Raw genomic sequence first — 25,781 nt, 5'->3', positions numbered from 1 at the left:
CATGGGTATGGGGCAAACAGCATTGATTTTTTCGAAGTCACATAATCCATTTGAACAAATAACGTGTTACCCATGCTTTATTCTGGTCACCTAAAGGACAACCAAAGTAATCAGAAACTGGTATTTCTGATTATTCATCCCCCTGTATTATATTTTCTTAACTAGCTGAATACACTGTTTTGAATTAGCTAGGAAAGAACCACACACGCAGCAAAATCAGTTAGGGCGAATTTTACACTTTCAAGGAATATATCAGTAATTTATTAGATCTTACCTGAAACAATTTATACCAAATAATTAAATTTATGAAATGACAATAATATAGATACAGTCAAACAATAAACATTCAAATTATAAACAGTCAAATATAAACATTCAGATTTATGTAAAACTTATTTATATAATTCAAATAAAACAAATAAATCAAACTTATTTATGTAATTATACATTCATGAAGGTATAATAAATAAATAAATAATAATTATATTATAGTTTAGATTATACTACCCGCATACCTATTCGGCCAACCGAATAGGTATGCGAGTAGTATAATCAATCCCAACATAAAAACTAGATTCTAAATCCAAATATTAGGAAAATTTAGGGGGGGAAACATATTTAGAATCAGTCCAAATATCTATCTACACCACATTTTTTCCCCCTATGAAAAATATGTTTACCTGTAAAGGAAACATAAAAAGGGGCTTTCAACAGAATGTAACTATCTATTAGATATAGTTAAATGTAACTGCAGGATAAAATCAGCATATTATCCTGCAGCTATGAGTTCCCCAGATTGCCTACTTGAAATGCTCATAAGATACAATACATAAAATACAACCATATTTCTTGTTTGGATGTCAACCAGTACACACATATAGCATATTGCTAGGCTTAATTATATATGGTGGCTGTGCATTTAGGAATTTCATAGCAGGTAAGTTTTTGGAATAATTTAAGTTCTTTTTATTTAATATACTAAACTGTAGTTAATATATATAGTTTCGATTCATAAAGTCACATAGGTTAGTTTAACTTCTCTAGTGGTTAATGTTTTGTCAATAATTTCATTTCTGTAATATTTTGGTAATTTAAATTTTCCAATCTTTCCAACGTTCAAATTTTACCTTAATAATAGTTGTTACAAGATCCACTTATAATATAAAGTCGAAGAATGTCATGATCCATGAGTTCGTCATTTGCACAGCCTGTGACATGCATTCTAAAGATAGTCTAGTGGAGAAATCTAGCTGAACTGATAATACTTTTCTTTGTTCCTGGTGTAAGGAGTGTGCCGATCTCAAAGAAGAACTTGGTGCATTACGAGAAGAATTTCCATCACTGAAGAAACTGTCCTAGAAACAAATGTAAGTGGGAGCTTGTCAGGGACCTAAGTATCTCGTAACCTGTCAAGTGATGCATCCCCATTCGGGACCCAGATAAGAAGGGTAAAAGTGCATACCACTCTGGTTGAAGTTGATCTAGTTTTATTGGGATACTGTATTGTCAGGGATATGGGTAATATTTTTTGTAATAAAGATAGGTGGACTGTGTTTGCCAGGAGCAACAACTGATGATGATACCAACAGATTGTCAGATTTTAAGGGGGGAAGAGCATAATTATTCATGTGGGAACTAATGATATTAAACCAACATGACCTTACCATTATTAGATAAATTTAGGCCCATGTTGAAAAAATGCCACAAGTTAGGTCAGAATGTGTGTCTGCAATTCTGTCCAGACATGATAGGTTAATCCAAAAGGCTTTCACAGCATACATGATATGCTGAAAGCCTTTTGGATTAACTGAAGACTTGAGGGAATATGCAGACTCTAGAAGGAAATTTTTTTATCAATCTGACCTGCACTTGTAGGTAGGAGGAATCTATTTTGTAGAGATGGTGCTCATTTGAACAAAGATGGTGCAAGGATTTTTGCCAGTATCATTGAGGATACTTTAAGGGTTCAGGGAAACTGCCAGCTAGGATGGGAGAAGGGTAATGTAGATTGATATTTATCTGATGATATGGGTCAAAGTAATGCTTGCACTCACCTCAAGAATTCTTGTTTGTTGCCAAAACAGTCGATGTTCGCAAGATGTTCTGAGGGCAGCAACATTTCGAATGAGCAGGAGAAAGATAGGGAAACAATCCTAAATAACTTCAAGGGGTGCATCAGGGTAGTAAACTATAGAAGAATACTTAGTTTTAACTATGTCTACAGTAATGTCAGGAGTGTTGTCAATAAAATGCCTGAATTTGAACTCCTGGTTAGGACAACTAATACTCACATAATAGAACTAACAGACACATGGGGCCATGCAAAAGTTGGGAATAAAGAGTTCCATCATGATATGCATAATGTATTTAGGAAAGATAGAAGGAGGTGGTGGTGTTATGCTTCTTATCAAAAGCCTGTCTGAGCACGAAAAGAGTTTTGCTGAGTCTGAAGTTACCTCTGCCAGTACAGAATCTGTGCAATGTGAGTTAGTTGGAAGCAAAGGTATCATGAGAGTGGGAGAAATCTACCAAATAAAAAATTGTGAAAAGTATGACAAAAGTCTTTACATGGAAATGGAATAGGCAAGCAAGCGTGAATGTCTTATTATGGGTGATTTCAGTCAGCCACAGATTGATTGGTAAGTGGGAGGGAAACTCATCTAGGGAAAAATTGTTTAAATAAACCAGATGATTATATTTGTACCAGCAAGTCAGAGATAATACTAGGAGTGAGAATATTCTTGAGCTCATCATTACTCATGAATTAGATGACATCAGAGAGCTTAAAATACAAGATTCAATTAGCATTAGTAGAGGCACATGATGCAAGAAAGCAAGCTTATGCAGAATAGCCGGAAAAAAAAAACAAAAAAAAAACAACACTTCCATTTCACCCTCCTTTCGTTTGAAATACCTGTTCAGCTGAGCCTTAAATTTATTTAGGCTATCAACTTTCACAACAAGGGATGCAAGTCTGTTCCACCAACCAACTACTCGCTGGCTAAAGGCAAACTTCCTCACTTCTATCCTACAACTGTCTTTCCTCCATTTGAATTTATGACCTCTCAGGTGATTATTCTGAGCAAGAGGAAGAATCCCATGCTCTGAGCATGCTCAAACCATTAAAGGCTTTATACACCTCTATCAGATCACCTTGCCAGTGCCTAGCCTCCAGACACTGTAATTTGCAAAACTTAAGCCTTTCTTCGTAAGAGCATCCCTTTGTTCCATTCACTAATCTTGTTGCCCTTCTCTGTACTCGTTCCAGCAGCTCTACATCCTTCTTGAAATAAGTCCTCCAGACCTGCATACAGTACTCAAGGTGTGGCCTGACTCTTGCAGCTCGTCTGCACTGCTCAGAGAACTTCATATCTGCCTGCACAATTACCCCCAGGTCCTTTTCATTCTCTACCACTGTCAGTGTAGTACCACAGAGTTGATATGTTGCTCTGGGGTTGCTGTTTCCCCATATGCAGTACTTTATATTTGTTAATGTTAAACTTCATTTGCCACCTCTCAGTCCATCTGCTCAACCTTTCCAGATCCTATTGCAGCAGCATAGCATCAGTAGTGTCCTTAAAAAACCTGCCAACCTTTGTATCGTCTGCAAACTTGGACATTAAGCTTGACATATTATCATCAATATCATTTATAAATACAGAAAACAATAATGGACCCAACACTGAACCCTGAGGGACTCCACTAATAACATTAGCCCACGATGAGCAGTGTCCATTGATTACCACTCTCTGTCTTCTCCCCCTCAACCACCCCTTTATCCATAGCAGCAATTTGCCTCCAATGCCACACTGCTCCAATTTGTGCAGCAGTCTTCCATGTGCAACAGTATCAAAAGCCTTTCTAAGATCCAAATATATATAATATCAAAGTTATTCCCTGCATCCAGTTCTTTTGTGACTGCATCCAATCAAATTGGTCAGGCAAGACTTTCCCTTAACAAACCCATGCTGTGTTTGAGCTATAATTGAAGTCTTGTCTAGATGATCCTGCAATTTCTTCTTTAACCAATGCCTCCATTAATTTTCCTGGAACAGAAGTTAAACTCACAGGTCTATAATTACTTGTGTCAGCCTTTGATCCTCCTTTGTGAATTGGGATCACATTTGCACATCTCCAGTCTATGGGTACCTCCCCTGAGTCCAAGGAAGCTCTCATAATTATGGCTAAGGGTTTGCTTACTTCCTTTGCTGCCTCCTTTAATATAACTGGATAGATCCCATCCACCCCAGGTGCCTTTCTTGCATTTATCTTCAACAATTTCTCCTCCACTTTACTCCCAGTTATTACAAGATTATCAAGCTTACTGCCAGAGTTGAAAACACCTCTGGCATTCCCCTTGCTGAATATCTCCTCATGTGTGAATGCCGATGCAAATTATTCGTTTAGTTTGTTAGCTACCTGAGCAGGATCATCAACAGTTGAACCATCGATATCAAGTGGACCAATCTGATTCATCCCCTTCCTTCTAGAGTTTACATAAGTAAAGAACTCTCTGCTGTTTTTCTTTGCATCCTTTGCCAAAAATTTCTCGTAATCTGCTTTTGCCTGCCTAACCTCCTTTGTAACTTGGTTACAGATCAACTTATATCTATCATAGGCTTCTGTGTCACATGTTAATTTATATGTATCCCATGCATTTCTCTTCTCTGCCATATGTCTCATTAGTTCATCTGACATCCATTTTGGTCTAAACCTTGAACAATATTTCTTAGTTGGTATGTAAAGCCTAGTAGCTTCCAAGATAGGTTTCTTTGAATGCTTCCCATTTTGAATTTGCTGTTAGTAACATCATCAGTTGGCCCAACTGTATAGAATTTAAATACTGTCTGTTTGTTTGTTATTTGGTTTTTAGGAGCATTAGCAACTAAGGCCATATTGTTCCGGGAATATGCGGTGGTCATTCCCTGACCTTTTCGCATCCTCCATATTTGGTGGTGACGAGCTCGAACCCTGGTCTAATCAAGAAGCGTATGCTACGCACTGCTGCTCCTTCCCACTTGGCTACAGAGGCGCCCAAATAAATACTGTCTCAGACCATCGTAGTCGCCTTTACAAAAGCAAAAACCCTTCCCTTTACCCCTGATGGTAGGTACCTCTTTGAGTAAATCCCAGTTCAGCACACTGTGATCACTGCCACCTAGTGGTTCCTTTATCTGCAGATTCTTAATGCATGAAGAATCACCACTGATAATCAAATCAAGAGTATTATTCCCTCTAGTCGCCTCCCGAACATGCTGATGTAGAAAACAATCATCCAATAAATTCACAAAAGCCTTGCTAGTGTGTGAGTGACTAACCAACAAATTCCAGTCTGGGAAATTAAAATCCCCCATTATAAGACTCTCTTATTTACTGGCCCACTCTATTTCCCTGTACAGTTTCTTATTATACTCATCAGAGTCATTAGGCCTATAGCACACTCCTACTCTCAATTTTGATCTCCCAATGCTTATGTCACACCAAACTGACTCGACACTGCACTGTCCAGCGATGTCGACTGGCTTCACTTCCTTGGATTTTGTGTGTTTCTTAACTAATATCATAACCCCTCCTCCCTTCCTATCCTGTCTATCCTTTCTGTACACATTGTACTCCCCAAATTCCAGCTGGGAATGTGTGACACGAGATGTGTGACACGAGATCTCTGATATCCCAACAATATCTGCCTTTGATGTTTTGAGCAATACCTCAAATTCATCAAATTTATTTACCAAACTCCTAGCATTGGTGTACACGCAAGTATAAATGCACCTGTTCCTATTCTTAGCTACCCTAACACAACCCATATGTTTACTTGTACCACAATGACTCCCAGCAGTCTCTGAAATATCCTGCATTTTGTTTTCCAGACTGCTGCTCATTCCAATAGAAGCAGTGCAAGAATCACTTTCATCTCTGCCAGTGGCTACTGTTAATCTATTAGTCCTTGTATCCCCCCCAAGCTAGCAGTTTTCCGACCCACCTAACACTGCCTAGATAGCATCAGCAAATATTCTTGCACGCTTTCTGTTTAAGTGTATCCCATCCCTATAGAAGCAGTCTACAGGGATGGGCATGTAATTGGCATGTAGTAATCATGAAATCGTCAGTTGGAAGATGAAGAAAGATGCAGTAGTTAAAGGTAAAGGCATAGGTTTTAATTTCAGAAGAGAGGATTTTGACAGTTTAAGGAGCTATATGGCATCTATTAATTGGGCAGATTGCAGAGTGAGGGCATATACACTTGAATTATGGAATACCTTTAAAGCAAAAATCACAGAAACCATGAATGCATTTGACCCAGTCAAACAGAGCAACAAAAGATAGCATGGGACAGTTACAGAGCAATGAAAAGTACCAAAGCCTACAATGGATAAGATTAGAGAGGCCAAGGCTGCTTATGAGAAAATACTAGTAAAGAGAGCAAAGAATGGGGACAAGGAATTATTCAAGTATGTGAATACAAGGAAGAAAAAAGCAAATCAGATTATACCCTTGTGCAAGAATAGCAGAGTCATCTGAAGTTAGTGATTTCAAAATTACAGATTACAGATGTATATTAGAAAAACGTTTGAGCAGAAAGGCAAGTAAGGCTGCTGGAGTTGATGGCATATTGTTGATGGCCAATTACTGGGTATATGACCCAGTAATTTGAGGGAGGCCACCAGGGAGTGTATTGAAGTTAATTATGAGGGCATCTTTCGACTTGGAGAGATTCCTTTGGATTGGAAAAGTGCCAACATATTACCAATACATAAAGGCAGTTCTAAGAGTGAAGCTGGTAACTATAGACCAGTTAGTCTGACTTCAGTGGTAGGGAAAATCTTAGAAGCAATGATTTTTAAGTTTAATCATTGTTTCTAAGGTTAAGATAGATATGGCATTCTGAATAACAATACAACATGGTTTTTGTTAAGGTGAAATCATGTGTAACTTAGTAAGATATTTTGACCCAGTTACTCATGAGCTGGATGTAGGGAATAATTTCGACATAATTTATTTTGATTTTAGCAAGACATTTGACAACTTATACAATAACTTCTCATGAGAAGTTATTGTATAAGTTGGAATATGTTGGAATTGCTGGAAAAAAAGTGGTGTCCCCCAAAGATCAGTTCTTTGACCACTGTTGTTTCTGATTTTCATAAATGATATCAACAATGGGTTAGAACGGTTGATGTTAAAATTTGCAGTGACGTAAAAATTGATAGAGTACTTAATGATCAGTACCAAGCAGTACCAGCACTCCTTCAGGATGACTTGAACAGGCTGCAATAGTGGTCAGAAAAGTGGCAGCTATGCTTAAATGCTGCAAAATGCAAGGAGTTACAAACTTGGGGAATAGCAACCCAAAACGAATTATACACTTAATGGGGTGGAATTAAAAACAGTAGAAGAAGAAAGAGATCTGGTAGAAAAGCTCATGGTGTCCTATCAATGAGTTATCGAACATTATTCTGTAGAGATATGGAGGTCATAGTCCCACTGTAGAAGATAATCTTAAGACCACAATTGGAATACTATGTTCAAGGATGGAGACCTCATCTGACAAAAAAAAAAAAAAAAAAAAAAAAAAGACTGAGCTTCTTGAAAGTGTCCAGAGATTGGCAGCTCTCATGGTAAGATCGACAAAAGGGCGACCATATGAAGAAGACTCTGATTATGTGGGCTACAGAGTTTGGCAAGAAGGCACCTTAGAAGTGACCTGATTGAGGTTTATAATGCTCTGAGAAGGGTTAGTAAAATGAATGATGGCAGAATTTTCACTGTTATAAAGAATTCCAGAACTCGGGGGCATAAATTCAAATTATGGGGGAAGAGGTTTAGACTAAATTGTAGGAAATTCTTTTAGCCAGAGAGTCACTGATTGCTGGAACAGGCTGCCTTTGCAGGTAGTTGGTGCTGACAGTTTAAATAAATTCAAAGGTCAATTGGATGGTTACTTATTTGAGGAGGGAAGCAAATAATTTGTATTTTTTAATCTAGCATTCATCTTATCTTGTACTAGTCTTTCTTTTCTTTTTCTTTGGCCAGTGCAGAAAATGCCTGTAGCTTCCTTGCACTATACGGCTATTACTTTTACTTTGTCAGAGAGCTCTAATGAATAGTGTGAATGAACCAACAAGCAGGTACAAGGAATGTCAAATTGCAAAGGGGTACCAAACTGCCTCAGAGCACTTTAACCGTGAAATGATTGAAAGTACTGAGAAAATATAACAGCATTAGCAACATTATAATGGAATGTACGTTTAAGGTTAGAAAGACCAAAAGGCTATATTACCTGTTGGGCAACTTTGAGGTCATTGACTTCTTTCACCAAAGCTGCATACTCCTGTTTAATTTCTTGTATTGTCTGAACCATTTTCAAAGGATTTAGCTTTAAAAGAATAAAAAATTCTTACCATGTTCGAAACTATATATATAGAATATAGTATACTGCCAAAAGTAACTGGACACCTACATGTTTCAAAGAGCCTTTTATTGATATAATATTTAATAATATGTTAACCCACTTTTGGCCTTCATTACTAATGCTTACTACTACTGGACTTAATCTACTGCTCCCTATCAGTAGAATTAAAGCCAATTTTTGATAATAGGATGGTGTTTTGGTCAACATGCCTATGTCTTCAAAGAAAGTCACTACAGTCTGTACAATATAACATGCTCCATTGTCATACTAAAATATAAAAGGGCCCTCTCCATACTTCTGCTACAGTGTAAGAAGAGCAGAATTGTTCAGAATGTCAATGTTGACATTGTTATACAATTTACCACATAGCATTCATTGTATCAGGCACAATGACCAATGGTTCAAGCCACAACAAACAATCACAGGCAGTGATAGTATATCCACCAAACTTCCCTGTGGGGATGACACACACTGTTAAATAATTTTCTCTGGGCATCCACCAGACCCAAACATAGCTATCAGATTGTAAAATCATGTACAATGACTCATAACAGTTTTCCAATATTCCAAGAACCGATTACAATGGATATTATGCCAGGCAAGGTGTTGCTACACATTGTAATGCAGCAACCCCCCAACAAAATTCAATGCTATGCAACTCCCAGAATATTATCCTTGTACTATTATCGGTTCTTGTGGTCTCCCTGAACTCCTGTTTGATAGTATTTATGTATCAATGTACTACTCTCATGATAGGAGCAACCTCCACTCCCATTCTGACAATTTCTGCAGTCTATCTCAACTTTTCTCAGCTGCAAGTAGTACCATAAAATTTCCATTTGGTGATTATGTTGACTACTGATCTTTGTTTCTAGAGTGTTACAATTTTCATGCAATGTTGATTGCTGATATGGCATCCTATGATATAATTATCCAATGGAAGTCACTAAGCTCAACACTCTGACCAATCTATTATATATCACTGATCTGCTTACTTCTAGCATGACTGCAGTTATTTTTACATCTATTCCAAACATACGGTGAGAATTTTTTTTTTTTTTGTAAATTTCCAAGGTTTTTCAGAGACTTTTGGCAAGACAAATGTATATTATAAGAATTACTAGTAGAAATATTAAATGGAAATCTTATAAGGTTGGAATTTTTAGATACTATAAATTATGACCCCTATAGATTGGGGACCTCTTAGAAGAAGAAAATTAATTTCAATATATCAATAATTTAATGATGCTAATAGTTGTGCTTAAGATGTTATAAAGGAAACCAAACTTCTTTTTCATTCAATTTTCCTTCATGCCACATGAAATAAAACTACAATTAAACACTTGACAGACAGAACTTCAAAAATTCTTAGGTTTTCGAAATTTTTAAACATCCAGGGAGTTAAAAAAATGTGTATAACAAAAAAAACTGAAAAATCTTGCAAAAGTAAAACTGTCAAATTATGTACAAGGAGGTATAAAAAAAGTTTGCACCCTTACCTAGAAATAATAGTCCTAGAAAGGTGAAACTTCACAGGAACTTTAATCCTTTTCTATGTACTCTCCATGTATAGTAACACATTTCTCCCATCTATGGATCACTTGTTTAATGCCTTGATCATAGAAGTCCGCACTTTTTGCCTGACACAATGATTCCACTTCATTTATGACTTCATGAGATGAATCAAAGTGGCATCCATGCAATGGTTCCTTCATTTCTCAAAACAGGAAGACGTCTGACGGTGCTAGGTCAGGAGAATAGGGTGGTTGCTGCAGTAGTTTGAAGCCGCACTGGGCAACAAAGTTGGTGGTGGCAACGGCAATATGAGCCGGTGCATTGTCTGACAAAAGATGGACGCCTCTCGTTAACATTTCATGCCTTTTCACCTTCAAAGCATCACATAACTTTTTCAAAAGATTTCTGTAGTATTCTCTGGTGGTTCCACACTACCATTGCCAGTGTGGAACCACCAGGTAGGTAACTGGTCATGATAACCCCTTTTCTGTCCTAAAACATGGACATCATCACCTTCTTCACAGATGGAGTGCTCTTTGCCTTTTTGGGAGGTGGGGAGGAGGAGGTGTGATTCCACTGCATTGACATGTCTTTAGTCTCCAGATCATACTGGTACACCCAGCATTCGTCACCAAACGATCAAAAAAAGTTCTCAACATCCACATTACACAAATCCAACAGTTGGCAAGAACACTGCATTCGACATTGCTTCTGCAAAGGCATCAGCAATCTTGGAACCTATCGTGCAGAGACCTTAGACGTGTGCAAACAGTCATGTAAAATGCTGTGAACAGACCCATAACTAATTTACACTGCATTTACGATGAAATGAATTGTCACATGTCTGTTACTCAGCACCAGCTGCTCAACCTTTGCAACCTGTTGATGGCCTTCTCTTGGCTTGTCAAAGATATTTGTACGACAGCACTGGAACTCCCGTTTCCACTTTTTTACAGTGTCATAGGATGGACAATTGTGCACATACACAGCTTTCATTTCTTCATCAATTTCCTGAGCTTCCTTGCTCTGCAAATGCAGAAATTTGATCACTGCTCAACACTCCACTTTGTCAACCATAGTGTTCTTCCTCAGGTTCCGGGATTCAGCTCTGGTATACAATCAGCTATGGGAATGAAATTTCACATGTTAGTTATTGAATATATAGACAACTTACGTTAAAAACAGCATCCTACTGATATTTTATCTAGGTCAGGGTATGAACTTTTTGATACCCCCCTGTATCTTGTTTGAGCAAATAATGCAAAAAAGAAAAACTAACTTCACATTTATATAAAACTTCACTGTTTTTTTTTTTTTTTTTTTTTAAAATCATTCAGCATCTGCCTCACCAGTTTTAATACAATGAATTTTTTCAACAAAAAGGTTTCTAAAGTAATATTTTCTCCTCTTCACCATTTTGTTTTCTCCATTTCTCCAAGGTTTCTAAAATTTTTTTTGTTATTGGTTCTTCAAAAATCAACACCTTCAAGATCTGTATATCCATTTCATCATCTCATTCATTTTCGATCTGTTTTGAATGAGTTATTTTTTCAAAGAATGTCAACATGAATAAAATTTTGCTGAGGAAGCAGCCACTAAGCAGCACAAATAACATCGCTGTCATATAATGTTTGAATGACATTCTGAATTTCAACTTTGTGTTTTTCTTGAATTTTCGTGCTGAAATATTCTGTGATAGTCTGTGATGCATGTAGGAAATCTGCAATTCTTAAAACATTGTTGTCTGCACATTGGTGTCACTTTTTTTTTTTTTTCAAGGCTTCTTACCAACAAAATCAAGTAGTACATCCAGCAATTATTATTTTTATTAGAAAAGCTGGCAATACTGTCATTCTCTATTTTTACCAATAAAAATCTAGTTGTCAAAATAAGGTAATTAATTTTGATAGTTCTGACAAATCCTCCATCACAGGATTGATTGGCAAATGCAATTTTTGGCAGAAAGAATTCTTGTTCAACATTTATTAAATAAATATTCCCATGACATGTTAACCAAAAATAAAATAATTTTTCTTAATTTGAATTTAATTTAATTTTTCTTGTTTCTCTGCTTACTTATTAGCATTAGTAGAGGCATATCATGCAAAAAAGCAAGCTTATACAGCATCAGCCAAAAAAACACTTCCCATTTCACTCATCCAGTCACTCCAAAGGTTTGTACAGTTCTTACTTGAATTTATTTAATCTATCAACTTCCACAATTTTTTTTCGAATTTTAGAATTTTTTTCAGCCTGGACTGTACTTGTTAACAGGAGAGATTGCTTCTACAGGGATGGGATACACTTAAATAGAAAGGGTGCAAGAATATTTGCTGATGCTATCGAGGCAGTGTTAGGTGGGTCGGAAAACTGCTAGCTTGGGGGGAGACAAAGACCAATAGATTGACAGTAGCCACTGGCAGAGGTGAAAGAGATTCTTGCACTGCTTCTATTACAATGAGCAGAAGCCTGAAAAACAAGATGCATGGTATTTCAAAGACTGCTGGGAGCCATTGCGGTACAAGTAAACACATGGGTTGTGTTAGGGTAGCTAAGAATAGAAACAGGTGCAGGTATACTTGCGTGTACACCAATGCTAGGAGTTTAGTAAATAAATTTGATGAATTTGAGGTATTGCTCAAAACATCAAAGGTAGATATTGTTGGGATATCAGAGACGTGGTGTCACACAGATATAAGGGATGCAGAACTGCAATTTGGGGAGTACGTCTACAGAAAGGATAGACAGGATAGGAAGGGGGGAGGGGTTATGCTATTAGTTAAGAAACACATAAAAACCAAGGAAGTGAAGCCAGTCGACATCGCTGGACAGTGCAGTGTTGAGTCAGTTTGGTGTGACATAAGCATTGGGAGATCAAAATTGAGAGTAGGAGTGTGCTATAGGCCTAATGACTCTGATGAGTATAATAAGGACCTGTACAGGGAAATAGAGTGGGCCAGTAAATCAGAGAGTCTTATAATGGGAGATTTTAATTTCCCAGATATTGACTGGAATTTGGGGGCTGGTTACTCACACACTAGCAGGGCTTTTGTGGATTTATTGGATGATTGTTTTCTACATCAGCATGTTCGGGAGGCAACTAGAGGGAGTAATACTCTTGATTTGATTATCAGCAGTGATTCTTCATGCATTAAGAATCTGCAGATAAATGAACCACTAGGTGGCAGTGATCACAGTGTGCTGAAGTGGGATTTACTGAAAGAGGTAACTACCATTAGGGGTAAAGGGAAGGGTTATTGCTTCCGTAAAGGCGACTACGATGGACTGAGACAGTATTTAAATTCTATACAGTGGGACCAACTGATGATGTTACCAACAGCAAATTCAAAATGGGAAGCATTCAAAGAACTTATCTTGGAAGCTACTAGGCTTTACATACCAACTAAGAAATATTGTTCAAGGTTTAGGCCAAAATGGATGTCAGATGAACTAATGAGGCATATGGCAGAGAAGAAAAATGCATGGGATACATATAAATTAACACATGACACAGAAGCCTATGATAGATACAAGTTGATATGCAGCCAAGTTACAAAGGAGGTTAGGCAGGCGAAGGCAGATTACGAGAAATCCTTGGCAAGGGATGCAAAGAAAAACAGCAAAGAGTTCTTTACTTATGTAAACTCTAGAAGGAAGGGGATGAATCAGATTGGTCCACTTGATATTGATGGGTCAACTGTTGATGATCCTGCTCAGGTAGCTAACAAACTAAATTAATATTTTGCATCGACATTCACACATGAGGAGTTATTCAGCAAGGGGAATGCCAGAGGTGTATTCAACTCTAGCAGTAAGCTACAGAATCTTGAAATAACTGGGAGTAAAGTGGAGGAGAAACTGTTGAAGATAAACACAAGAAAGGCACCCGGGGTGGATGGGATCTATCCAGTTATATTAAAGGAGGCAGCAAAGGAAGTAAGCAAACCCTTAGCCATAATTATGAGAGCTTCCTTGGACTCAGGGGAGGTACCCATAGACTGGAAATGTGCAAATGTGACCCCAATTCACAAAGGAGGATCAAAGGCTGACACAAGTAATTATAGACCTGTGAGCTTAACTTCTGTTCCAGGAAAATTAATGGAGGCACTGGTTAAAGAAGCACTGCAGGATCATTTAGACAAGACTTCAGTTATAGCTCAGACACAGCATGGTTTTGTTAAGGGGAAGTCTTGCCTGACCAACTTGATTGGATACTATGATGCAGTCACAAAAGAACTGGATGCAGGGAATAACTTTGATATTATATACTTGGATCTTAGAAAGGCTTTTGATACTGTTGCACATGGAAGACTGCTACACAAATTGGAGCAGTGTGACATTGGAGGCAAATTGCTGCTATGGATAAAGGGGTGGTTGAGGGGGAGAAGACAGAGAGTGGTAATCAATGGACACTGCTCATCGTGGACTAATGTTATTAGTGGAGTCCCTCAGGGCTCAGTGTTGGGTCCATTATTGTTTTCTGTATTTATAAATGATATTGATGATGGTATATCAAGCTTAATGTCCAAGTTTGCAGATGATACAAAGGTTGGCAGGGTTGTCAAGGACACTACTGACACTATGCTGCTGCAACAGGATCTGGAAAGGTTGAGCAGATGGGCTGAGAGGTGGCAAATGAAGTTTAACATTGACAAATGTAAAGTACTACACATGGGAAACAGCAACCCCAGAGCAACGTATCAACTCTGTGGTACTACACTGACAGTGGTAGAGAATGAAAGGGACTTGGGGGTGATTGTGCAGGCAGATATGAAGTTCTCTGAGCAGTGCAGATGGGCTGCAAGAGTAGCTCATGGAGTATTGTCAATGATATACAGGAATTTTTCCAGCAGGGATAAGGAGGTGATTATTCCATTGTATAAGGCAATGGTCAGGCCACACCTAGAGTACTGTATACAGGTCTGGAGGCCTCATTTCAAGAAGGATGTAGAGCTGCTGGAACGAGTACAGAGAAGGGCAACAAGATTAGTGAATGGAACAAAGGGGTGCTCTTACGAAGAAAGGCTTAAGTTTTGCAAATTACAGTGTCTGGAGACTAGGCACCAGCGAGGTGATCTGATAGAGGTGTATAAAGCCTTGAATGGTTTAAGCATGCTCAATGCTGATGGGATTCTTCCTCTAGCTCAGAAAAATCACCTGAGAGGGCATAAATTCAAATTGAGGAAAGACAGATGTAGGATAGACGTGCGGAAATTTGCCTTTAGCCAGCGGGTGGTTGGTTGGTGGAACAGACTGCCATCCCTTGTGGTGGAGGTTGATAGCCTAAATAAGTTTAAGGCTCAGCTGGACAGGTATTTTGAACGAACAGAGGGGTGAAGTGGAAGTGGGTTTTTTTTTTTTTTTTTTTTTTGGCTGATGCTGCATAAGCTTGCTTTCTTGCATCAAATGCCTCTACTAATGCTAATGCTAACAACAGATGGAAGTTTGTTCCAGCAATCTATCACCCACTGGCTAAAGGCAGATTTCCACAACTGCCTTTCCTTAATTCGAATTTATGACCCCTCAGGTGCATAATCTGAACAAGAGGAGAAGAATCCCATCAGCATTGAGCTTGCTCAAACCATTCAAGGCCTTATACACCTTAATCAGATCACCTCGCAAGTGCCTTCTGTGTATTTCTTATGATAATAATCAAAATTTATGTTCATTTTATAAAATTTTTAAAAAACACTTTGTATTGTTCGATTTATGAATGATGAAGGAAATACAATGGAGCCGTTATTAAATACTGCAAATTAAAACGATGCCGCTTTGCTAATATTCTGTTCATTCAGATTTGGCTATGTATTATTGATGCTTTCGCACTATACTTATACATAGTAAATACTGCAAATAAAACCACAATTACTTCCTTTGAGAATCCTCCACTCAAACACTAGCTTTCCAACATAAGGTATTACTTGGCAATGGTTCGTGGAAAAATAACCTGATCTCACAGTTAGTCATGACGGCTGTGATTAAGCTATTTTGATACTTCAATAATGTTTTGAAACACAATTTGATTTGTCTTAAAATTTCTGGGGTCATTCACTTGATGCCTTGAATTTATTCAAATTTATTTTACAGGCTACCTCTATGTGTTTACAATGTAAATATTATTCAATATTCTCACCCTCAAGTACATGAGGCCATGTACTTGAGGCCACTTTGACTGACCCCAGGAGATCAATGAAGTATTCATGGCTATCTATTTACTTAACTGCATTAGTAGAGACATATGATGCAAGAAAGCAAGCTTATACAGCATCAGGGAAAAAAAAAAAAAACTTCCATTTTACCCATCCATTCACTCCAAAAGTTTGTCTAGTATTAGTATTAGTAACGGCCGTATGGTGCAAGAAAGCCTATGGCTTATGCTGCACCAGCCAAAAAAAAAAAAAAAAAAAATCCGAACAAAACAATGATAAAAACAAAAATTAAATAAATAAATAAATTAAAATAATAAAATGAAATAAAAATAAATAAAAAGGAAATTAATCCTATCATCCTATGCGCTTCCCTTACACGAAAGTACTATCCAGATGACCTTTGAATTTCCCCAAACTGTCGGCCTCTACCACCCATGAAGGCAACTTATTCCAGTAATTTATAACTCGCTGGCTAAAATAAAACTTCCTGCAGTCCAATCTAAACATTTCCCCCCGTAACTTGAATTTATGTCCCCTAGTTCTAGCATCATTTATAATCTTGAAAATTTTATCCTCATTCATTTTACTGATGCCTCTCAGAGCCTTAAACACCTCAATCAAATCTCCTCTAAGGTGTCTAGTTTCCAAACTCTGCAACCCACATATTCGAAGTCTTTCTTCATAAGGACGCCCTTTTGCCGATCTCACCAGGCGAGTTACCCTTCTTTGCACCCTTTCAAGAAGCTCGATGTCTTTCTTTAGGTGCGGTCTCCATACTTGAACACAGTATTCCAAGTGTGGTCTAACATAAGCCTTATATAATGGGATTATCACGTCCCTATCTCTACTTGCAAAATTTCGATAGATCATCGATAGGACACCATGGGACTTCCTTGCAACCTGTTTACAATGCTCAGAGAATTTCATGTCTGACCGTATCGTAACACCCAAGTCCCTTTCCTCCAGTACTGGGTTTAGTTGAACTCCACCAAGTGAATAAGTTATTTTGGGATTACTGTTTCCCAGATGTAATACCTTACACTTTGTTGGATTAAAGCACAGCTGCCATTTTTCTGACCATTCTTGAAGTCTATCTAGGTCTCTCTGAAGAAGCTCAGCTTGACAGTGATCATTAACTACTCTACCAATTTTAACATCATCTGCAAATTTAGACATCACGCCCTCTATCCCTTCATCAATGTCGTTTATGAAAATTAAAAACAACAGTGGTCCTAATACTGATCCTTGGGGAACCCCACTTCTTACATCAACCCAATCTGAGGAATAGCCATTTATCACAACCCTCTGCCTCCTGCCCTGAAGCCATCCTTCTATCCATCTAAGGATTTTCCCAGTGATTCCAACCTGTTCCAGCTTATAAAGCAACCGCTCATGTGGGACTGAGTCAAAAGCTTTGCTGAAATCTAAATAAACAATGTCGAAATTATTCCCTAAATCCAGCTCGTGAGTGACCCTTTCGAAATAGCAAACCAGATTTGTTAAACATGATTTTCCCTTTACAAAACCATGCTGAGTATCCTTGAGAATTTCAATTCGATCCAAATGATCCTGAATTCCACCCGTGATCATTGCCTCCATGATTTTCCCTACTACTGAAGTCAGACTGACAGGTCGATAATTTCCCACTTCACTTTTCGAGCCACCCTTATGTATGGGAGATACATTTGCACTTTTCCAATCCAAGGGAATCTCCCCATAGTCTAGTGATGCTCGCATAACCAGCCTCAGTGGTTCAATGCACTCGCTTGCCGCCTCTCTCAAGATTAGCCTCTCTCAACTCCAGGAGCCTTACTGGTCTGTAGGCTTGAAAGTTTTTTCATTAAATAATCTTGCGAAATTTCAATATCATTAATTACATATTTTTTAACTTCGCTCCCACAATTTCCCATTGCCACAAAAGGCTTTTCATTTGTAAATATCGATGCAAATTAACTGTTGAATTCATCTGCAACGGCAGCTGGTGTATTTATTACTATCCCCTTTCCCTTACGTAAATGTCCGATCTGGTTTGTCCTGCTCTTCTTGGCATTTATATATGTGAAGAATTCTTTATCCCCCCTCTTCGCTCTGTTTGCTAGTGATTTCTCATAAACTGCTTTTGCCTGTCGAACCTTTTCTGTGGCTCTATTACACATCACCTTGTAGCTGTTATAGGCTCCAGTACTTTTTATTGCTCTGTAACCTTTCCATGCCACTTTTTTCTGCTCAAGTAATGTGGCAACTTCACTATTCATCCAACTTGGAAACCTCCTCCTGGAGTATTTTTTTAATGGTATATACACATTCAAGGCATCTGTGATTATTGTTTTAAAAGCGTACCACAGTTCAATTGTATTCATTCTCTGCGCGATATCTACCCAGTTAATAGAGGCCATGTAGTACCTTAAGGCATCGTAATTTCCTTTTCTGAAATTAAAACCCATTCCTTTGCCTTTTACTTCTGCTACCTCTCTCGTCATCATCCACCGTAGAACTCCATGATCACTTCCTGCTACTGGTTCCTCTACTGTCAGCCCTGTTATGTCATCTGATTCATGTGTGATGATGAGGTCTAGGATATTCTTTTCTCTAGTACTTTCCCTGACATGTTGATACAAATAACAGTCATCTAGTTGATTGATTTAAAAATTTTGTTCCCCATGTCGAGTTTCCTTCCCATTTACTCCAATCAATTAGAGGCAAATTGAAATCACCCATAATAAGGCATTGACGCTTACTTGCCCATTCCATTTGCATGTAGAGGCTTTTGTCATAGTCTTCACAATCACCTGGTCTGTAGATTACTCCTACTCGCATTGTACCTTTGTTTCCAACTATCTCACACCATACAGACTCTATACTAGCATGTGAAATGTCTGAATCCGGGAAAGCTATCGTCGCACTCAGGCTGCTTCTGATCAGAAGCATTACCCCACCACCGCTTCTATCTACTCTATCCTTCCTAAATACATTATACAAGCCGTACTGAAACTCATCATCCCCAATTTCCGGGTGGCACCACGTCTCTGTAAGCCCTATTATGTCCGCGTTACTTGTTTTAACCAGCAGTTCGAATTCGCTCATTTTATTGACGACACTTCTAACGTTACTGTATAAACAATTAAGATTTACTGTTCTTGTATATTTAACAACCCTAACACAACCCTTGAAGTTTTTTAGGCTCTCTTCCCTGATATTAGCTACCCGCTCACGTGAAACGTCTTTGGCCCCAGAACATCTAGATAATACGTCCAGTTGGGGTAACAGATAAGAACTCTTAAGGTATGTGCAAGAGTTACATTGACCAATATTATCAGATAAACGCGTATCAGTATTACCCACATCCCCCCTAACTAGCAGTTTCCCTGAGCCTTTAAGGTATCCTCAATAATACTGGCAAAAACTTTTGCACCACCTTTGTTTAAGTGTATCCCGTCTCTACAAAACAAATTCCTTCTACCTACAAGTGTGGGCCATGCTGATAGAAATTTACCCCCTAAAGCCTTGCAGATTCCTTCAAGTCTTGAGTTAATCCACAAGGCTCTTAACATATAATCCCTCCTATCGTGTCTGGGCAGAATTGCAGACACATAGACATTATGGCCTAGCTCGCGACATTTCATCAGCATGGTCCTAGTTCTGCCTTGATTCATTTAAGCTGTCACCATATCAGTTCTGCTGTCTTTACAGTCACTGAAGAAGTGGTACAGGAAGTACCACAAAATGTCAGAGAATAATCTGTAATTCTTTAAGAAATCAAAGGCAGATTACACTTCATGCAGGTTGAAGTACTCAACTCCACCGATTTTCAATATTACACTAGCAACCTATATCTATAAGGTGTACTGTTTTAGAGAGTATGTGTTTCTTACCTAAAACCATCACTCCTCCTCCTCCTCCTATCATATCTGTCCTTTTTGTACATATTATATAATCACCACATTCAAATTCTGCATCCCAATATCAGAGTGACATCATGGTTCTATTATACCTACAACATCGGCATTTGATGACTTAACCAACCCTTCAAATTCATTTACAATGTAAATATTCTTCGATAAAATAACTTAGCATTAATATAAAAGAAATGCAAACTGCGACTGTTTGTGTTTTAAGTAAGTCTTACCCAGCCCATGTAATTTACAGTCCCATGTTACCCCCAGCAGGCCATGTAACACATCCCCAGTTCTGCCTTTCAGGCTAAAACATGTCAAAATAGAAGAAATACAAAAATCGATTCACCTCTGCTTACAGCTTCTGTTAAAGTATTAGTTAGTGTATCTGCCCAAACTAGCAGTTTTATGACCCACCTAACCCTGTCTTGAGAGCATCATCAAATATTCTTGTGCCACTTCTGGAATTGCATTCCTGTAAAAAAAAAAAAAAAAAAAAATATTCCCATTTGTTAACAAGCACTGGCCATGCTGAGAAAAAATTTTTAGCATTAGCATTAGTAGAGGCATATGATGCAAGAAAGCAAGCTTATTCAGCATCAGCCAAAAAAAAAAAAAAAAACAACCACTACTCCCATTTCACCCCTCCATTCGTTCGAAATACCTGTCCAGCTGAGCCTTAAATTTATTTAGGCTATCAACTTCAACAACAAGCGATGGGAGTCTATTCCACAAACCAACTGCCCGCTGGCTAAAGGCAAATTTCCGCACATCTATCCGACATCCGTCCTTCCTCAATTTGAATTTATGCCCTCTCAGGTGATTATTCTGAGCAAGAGGAAGAATCCCATCGGCATTGAGCATGCTCAAGCCATTCAAAGCCTTATACACCTCTATCAGATCACCTCGCCGATGCCTAGTCTCCAGGCTCTGTAATTTGCAAAACTTAAGCCTTTCTTCGTAAGAGCAACCCTTTGTTCCATTCACTAATCTTGTTGCCCTTCTCTGTACTCGTTCCAGCAGCTCTACATCCTTCTTGAAATGAGGCCTCCAGACCTGTATACAGTACTCAAGGTGTGGCCTGACCAATGCCTTATACAAGGGAATAATCACATCCTTATCCCTGCTAGAAAAATTCCTGTATATCATTGACAAGACACCATGAGCTACTCTTGCAGCTCGTCTGCACTGCTCAGAGAACTTCATATCTGCCTGCACAATTACCCCCAGGTCCTTTTCATTCTCTACCACTGTCAGCGTAGTACCACAGAGTTGATACGTTGATCTGGGGTTACTGTTTCCCATATGTAGTACTTTACATTTGTCAATGTTAAACTTCATTTGCCACCTCTCAGCCCATCTGCTCAACCTTTCCAGATCCTGTTGCAGCAGCATAGTATCAGTAGTGTCCTTAACAACCCTGCCAACCTTGGTATCGTCTGCAAACTTGGACATTAAGCCTGATACACCATCATCAATATCATTTATATATACAGAAAACAACAATGGACCCAACACTGAACCCTGAGGAACTCCACTAATAACATTAGTCCACGTTGAGCAGTGTCCATTGATTACCACTCTCTGTCTTCTGCCACTCAACCATCCCTTTATCCATAGCGGCAATTTGCCTCCAATGCCACACTTCTCCAATTTGTGCAGCAGTCTTCCATGCGCAACAGTATCAAAAGCCTTTCTAAGATCCAAATATATAATATCAAAGTTATTCCCTGCATCCAGTTCTTTTGTGACTACATCATAGTATCCAATCAAATTGGTCAGACAAGACCTGCCCTTAACAAAACCATGCTGTGTCTGAGCTATAACTGAATTCTTGTCCAGATGATCCTGCAGTGCTTCTTTAACCAGTGCCTCCATTAATTTTCCTGGAACCGAAGTTAAACTAACAGGTCTATAATTACTTGTGTCAGCCTTTGATCCTCCTTTGTGAATTGGGGTTACATTTGCACATCTCCAGTCCATGGGTACCTCCCCTGAGTTCAAAGAAGCTCTCATTTTATCCCATGAACCTTGCACAAATTTAGTTTATGCTTAGATTTCAGAAAATATTGTGATACTGTTCCACATAAGAGACTGCTGCACTGTGACAACACAATGCAGCAGTCTTTGTCCATAGCTTAGTCCAACATTCTTATCTTATCTAACTTAACCATCTCTTTGTCCATAGCAGTAGCTTGCCCTTGCAAGCTACTGCTATGGACAAAGAGATGGTTAAGTGAGAGAAGACAATGAGCGCTGCTCTTCTTGCACTAATGCTATTAGTGAAACCCTCAGGGTTCAGTGCTGAGCCCATTATTGTTTTCAATATTTATTAAAATATTGATGAAAGCACATCAGACTTAATGTCTAAGTTTGCAGATGATAAAAAAGTTAGTAGGGTGGCTAATGACAGTAATAGGCATACCATTGCAGCAAGATCTAGAAAAACTAGGCACATGGGCCTGAGAAGGGGCAATGAAATACAAGGTACTGAATATGGGTAGCAGTAATCTCAGAATACTACGATACCATACTCAGGTTAATGGAGAAGGAAAAATGCTTGGCTACCATTTGGACAAGAAGCAAGTTTCTAATTTTGGCCTGTTCAAAATCTAGTTTGGGCTGATTAATAATTGGTTTACAACTGTTGTGAGCTTTCGTGCAAGCAGAAAATGAACCTAGAGATTTGGATGCAAGCCAATTGCAACATGCAACATTCTTATCTTGAACAGACTTAGCACATTTATCGGAAAACTAAAAATTAGATAAAGGATGAGATTTTAAGATGGAGTGCAGAATAAAGGAATTCATCCATACCAGAATAATTTTACTGAGATGATCTGAATAAACATTGGTATCAGAAGAAAAAACAGTAATCCAACAAGGAAAAGAAGAATAGAAATCTTGCATGTCATACCATTTTGCATTCTTATAGTGCCAAACAACATGAGGTTGAAAATGGCCACATGAGAAAGGCTCCACTGGATAAGAGACCATCACAAAGTTGTGATCTGAGATGCCCAGAGGACCACTTATCTCAACCATGTACTTAGAAGGGTTAATTGTGAGAAAAAGATCAAGAATGTTAACTGTGTGATTAAGATTGTCTAGTATTCTAGTAGGTAAATGAACTGTGTGTGCAAGGTCATTAGTAATATGGATCCAGCTGGTCAAGATGCTGAAGCTATCTCGACCAGCTAGGTCTGTGTGACTAGTAAATGGAAGCCAACTGAAGTTGTGAATATTAAAAATACCAAGGAAAATTACCTCACTGTTAGGAAAGTTGGACTGAAGAAAGTCAAAAGAGTTCAAGTGACTAGTGGAGTAGAGAGAACAATAGAGGCAAGGATGAATTTAACAGAATGGGTAGAGAGAGAAATTTTAAGCCATAGAAGATCAAAAAGAGGAGATTCCAAATTACTAAGTCTCTGACAGGGAATATCAGAATGGACATATGTGCAAGTATTACTTTTGAAGTGAAAGGAATCAAACAGCAAATATTTACAATACCTGAGATGAGCAGTTGTTGAATCAACCAATAATTGGGATTCTGTAAGAAAAAATAAGTGGACTTAGCAGACTGCAAGTGTAAAGAGATATCACTCAGATTGGGACTGAAACCATATATTTGTAAAATGAATGAGGAGGTTTAGATATTTTCACAGATAAGTTTGTTCTATCCTAGGCCAACTGGAAGTTCTCACATGTCAAGAAATTATACACTGTTACTGAGAGCATAAACATGCACATAGATACCTACTCAGCATGCACAATACATGTTAATACCATTTGTGTTGAATGATTGGCCTCTTAGCCAATATGACAGTAGAAAATACCTTCATCTGGTTTCCATCCCTGCCCTGTGGAGGTGAGCTATTATCTACTTTTCAGCGTGTCCAGATTCAAAATGGACCAATAATGGCATCTACATGATTGGTAAAAAAAGCCTCCTAGAAGTTCAAGGATGGTGCAAGAATATTATCTGAGTTGCAAACTTAAAATCCATTTGATTATTTTATTATGCTGCAACCTGACATATAACTTTTGTTGCTGTGAAAACTGATGGACTAAAGGCCTTTTTCAATCTTTATTATCACAAAAAATCAACTCTGACCCAAAGAATCAAAATGTGTATTAAATGAAGAATTTTAATAAATAAATATTATATCAACAACAGTTGGTGTCCTTTTAATGAATATCTAAAGTGCTGAAACCTGTTCTTTAAAATTTTACCTGTTCTCCAGTTTCTTTGTTAGTTGTTGTTGTTGTTGAGAGTTCTGCCTCAAGCTTACATGACACATAATCCAAATCTGATTCTGCTTTCTCAAACTGCAGGGGAAAAAAACACTTTATAAAACTCCATATGAAAGAAATACACAGGTTACAATCTGCACAACAGAAAATATTTCTTGTTTAAAATTATACAGGCAAGGTACTTTAATCATTGTTAAGCTTTACATTTATAATCAAAATATGATAGCAATAGTTGTGCTGTCATATTTTCAATTTCAGCAGAAAAATTCATACAATTAGAATTGTCTTAGTGAATCAAAAAAAAAAATTTTTTTTTTATTTAAAGTTCTTAAATTGTTCTTATTTTGGTTTTAAAATTTCATAACACAATTTATCAGTTTTATAATGAAAATCAATTTGAAAATATTATACCAGAAACCTTATTTTACAAATTTATTAAATATAGGTAATTAAATTAGCCTCAGAGTAAAATTCTTCAACAACTGAAAACTTTTGTCATTTCCCACTTCCCAAACTGAATAATTAGCTTCCATGCATTCATCTTGTTTATAGATATTTAAATACTTGAAAGACAAAAATAATTTCATAAACTTTAATTTGTGAAAGCATATATGAGAGCACTGCTACAGATATTGCTCGAAATGTGGAGTATAAATTTTTGTATACCACATGCAACACTTCAATTCATAAAGTTTTACTATCTGTGTTAATTGATAAAAATTAATTTTTATTTATTTTATTTTTTTTTTATATTTTATTAATAATATAATTAAATAGTTTGTGCACTTGCATAATGCTAACTATATTATATTAAGGGTCACACAGATATTAACCCCAACTGAGCATGACATCAGGGTTGATGTGACCCCAGACAATATGTCAGCAATTTGTGCTCTTCATCTGCTCAGCCCATACAACTGAAACATCTAATAGCTGTTTTTGAAAATGTTTTCTTTCATTTCTTCATTGAAAATTCCAGAAATCTCTGTTAATTATACACAATTCTGAAAAATTGAGGAATTAAGTTAAACCTAATTATATTATTATTATTATTATAATTAGCCATATGGTGCAAGGAAGCCTGAGGCTTTTGCTGCACCAGCCAAAAAAAAACAAAGTGAGTTACCCCTGAGAGCGAGAGAGAGAGAGAGAGAGAGAGAGAGAGAGTCAGAAATAGAAGGGAATCACCAAGAAAGAGAAGAATGATGATATCCAGCTCAGGACCCTGGGTGTGCCAAACCCATACTCACCAGATGTGAGCCCCTGGGGAAATATGCACATGTTGGATGGCACCTGTAAACAATTGTTAATAATGAGACTGGCCTTACTGACATAATATAATTAAATATTATATTATTTGACTTCATGACATAGAAGCATCACCTGGAATAAAACTGTTGATGAGCACCTACACATTTCATGTAGAGGATAATCCCATTATTGACAGGCTGGAGTCAGATTGCATGCATTCATTGTAGTGTGCAGGTTTTTGATATGCATTCACTTGCCAACACATCTAAATAGAGTTTTAATTTCAAAAATTAATTAAAAATGTTT

General features: G+C 37.7%; 1 protein-coding gene across 1 annotated transcript in view; it reads right to left on the bottom strand.

The window, feature by feature from the left end:
• Nucleotides 1–25,781, bottom strand: part of LOC150089069 (SKA complex subunit 2) — a 58,241-nt gene that overhangs the window by 4,828 nt on the left and 27,632 nt on the right. The window contains exons 2-3 of the mRNA XM_090371036.1: nt 24,204–24,299; nt 8,282–8,377 (exon numbers count right to left, since the gene is read on the bottom strand). Of these exons, the coding sequence (XP_090227162.1) occupies nt 8,282–8,377; nt 24,204–24,299 (192 nt within the window). The remainder of the gene's footprint in view (nt 1–8,281; nt 8,378–24,203; nt 24,300–25,781) is intronic.

The sequence above is a fragment of the Mastigoproctus giganteus genome, chromosome 3, assembly GCF_048544385.1.
Source record: "Mastigoproctus giganteus isolate SK-2022 chromosome 3, ASM4854438v1, whole genome shotgun sequence".
Lineage (NCBI taxonomy): Eukaryota > Metazoa > Arthropoda > Arachnida > Uropygi > Thelyphonidae > Mastigoproctus > Mastigoproctus giganteus.
This window is presented reverse-complemented; position numbering and strand designations above follow the sequence as displayed.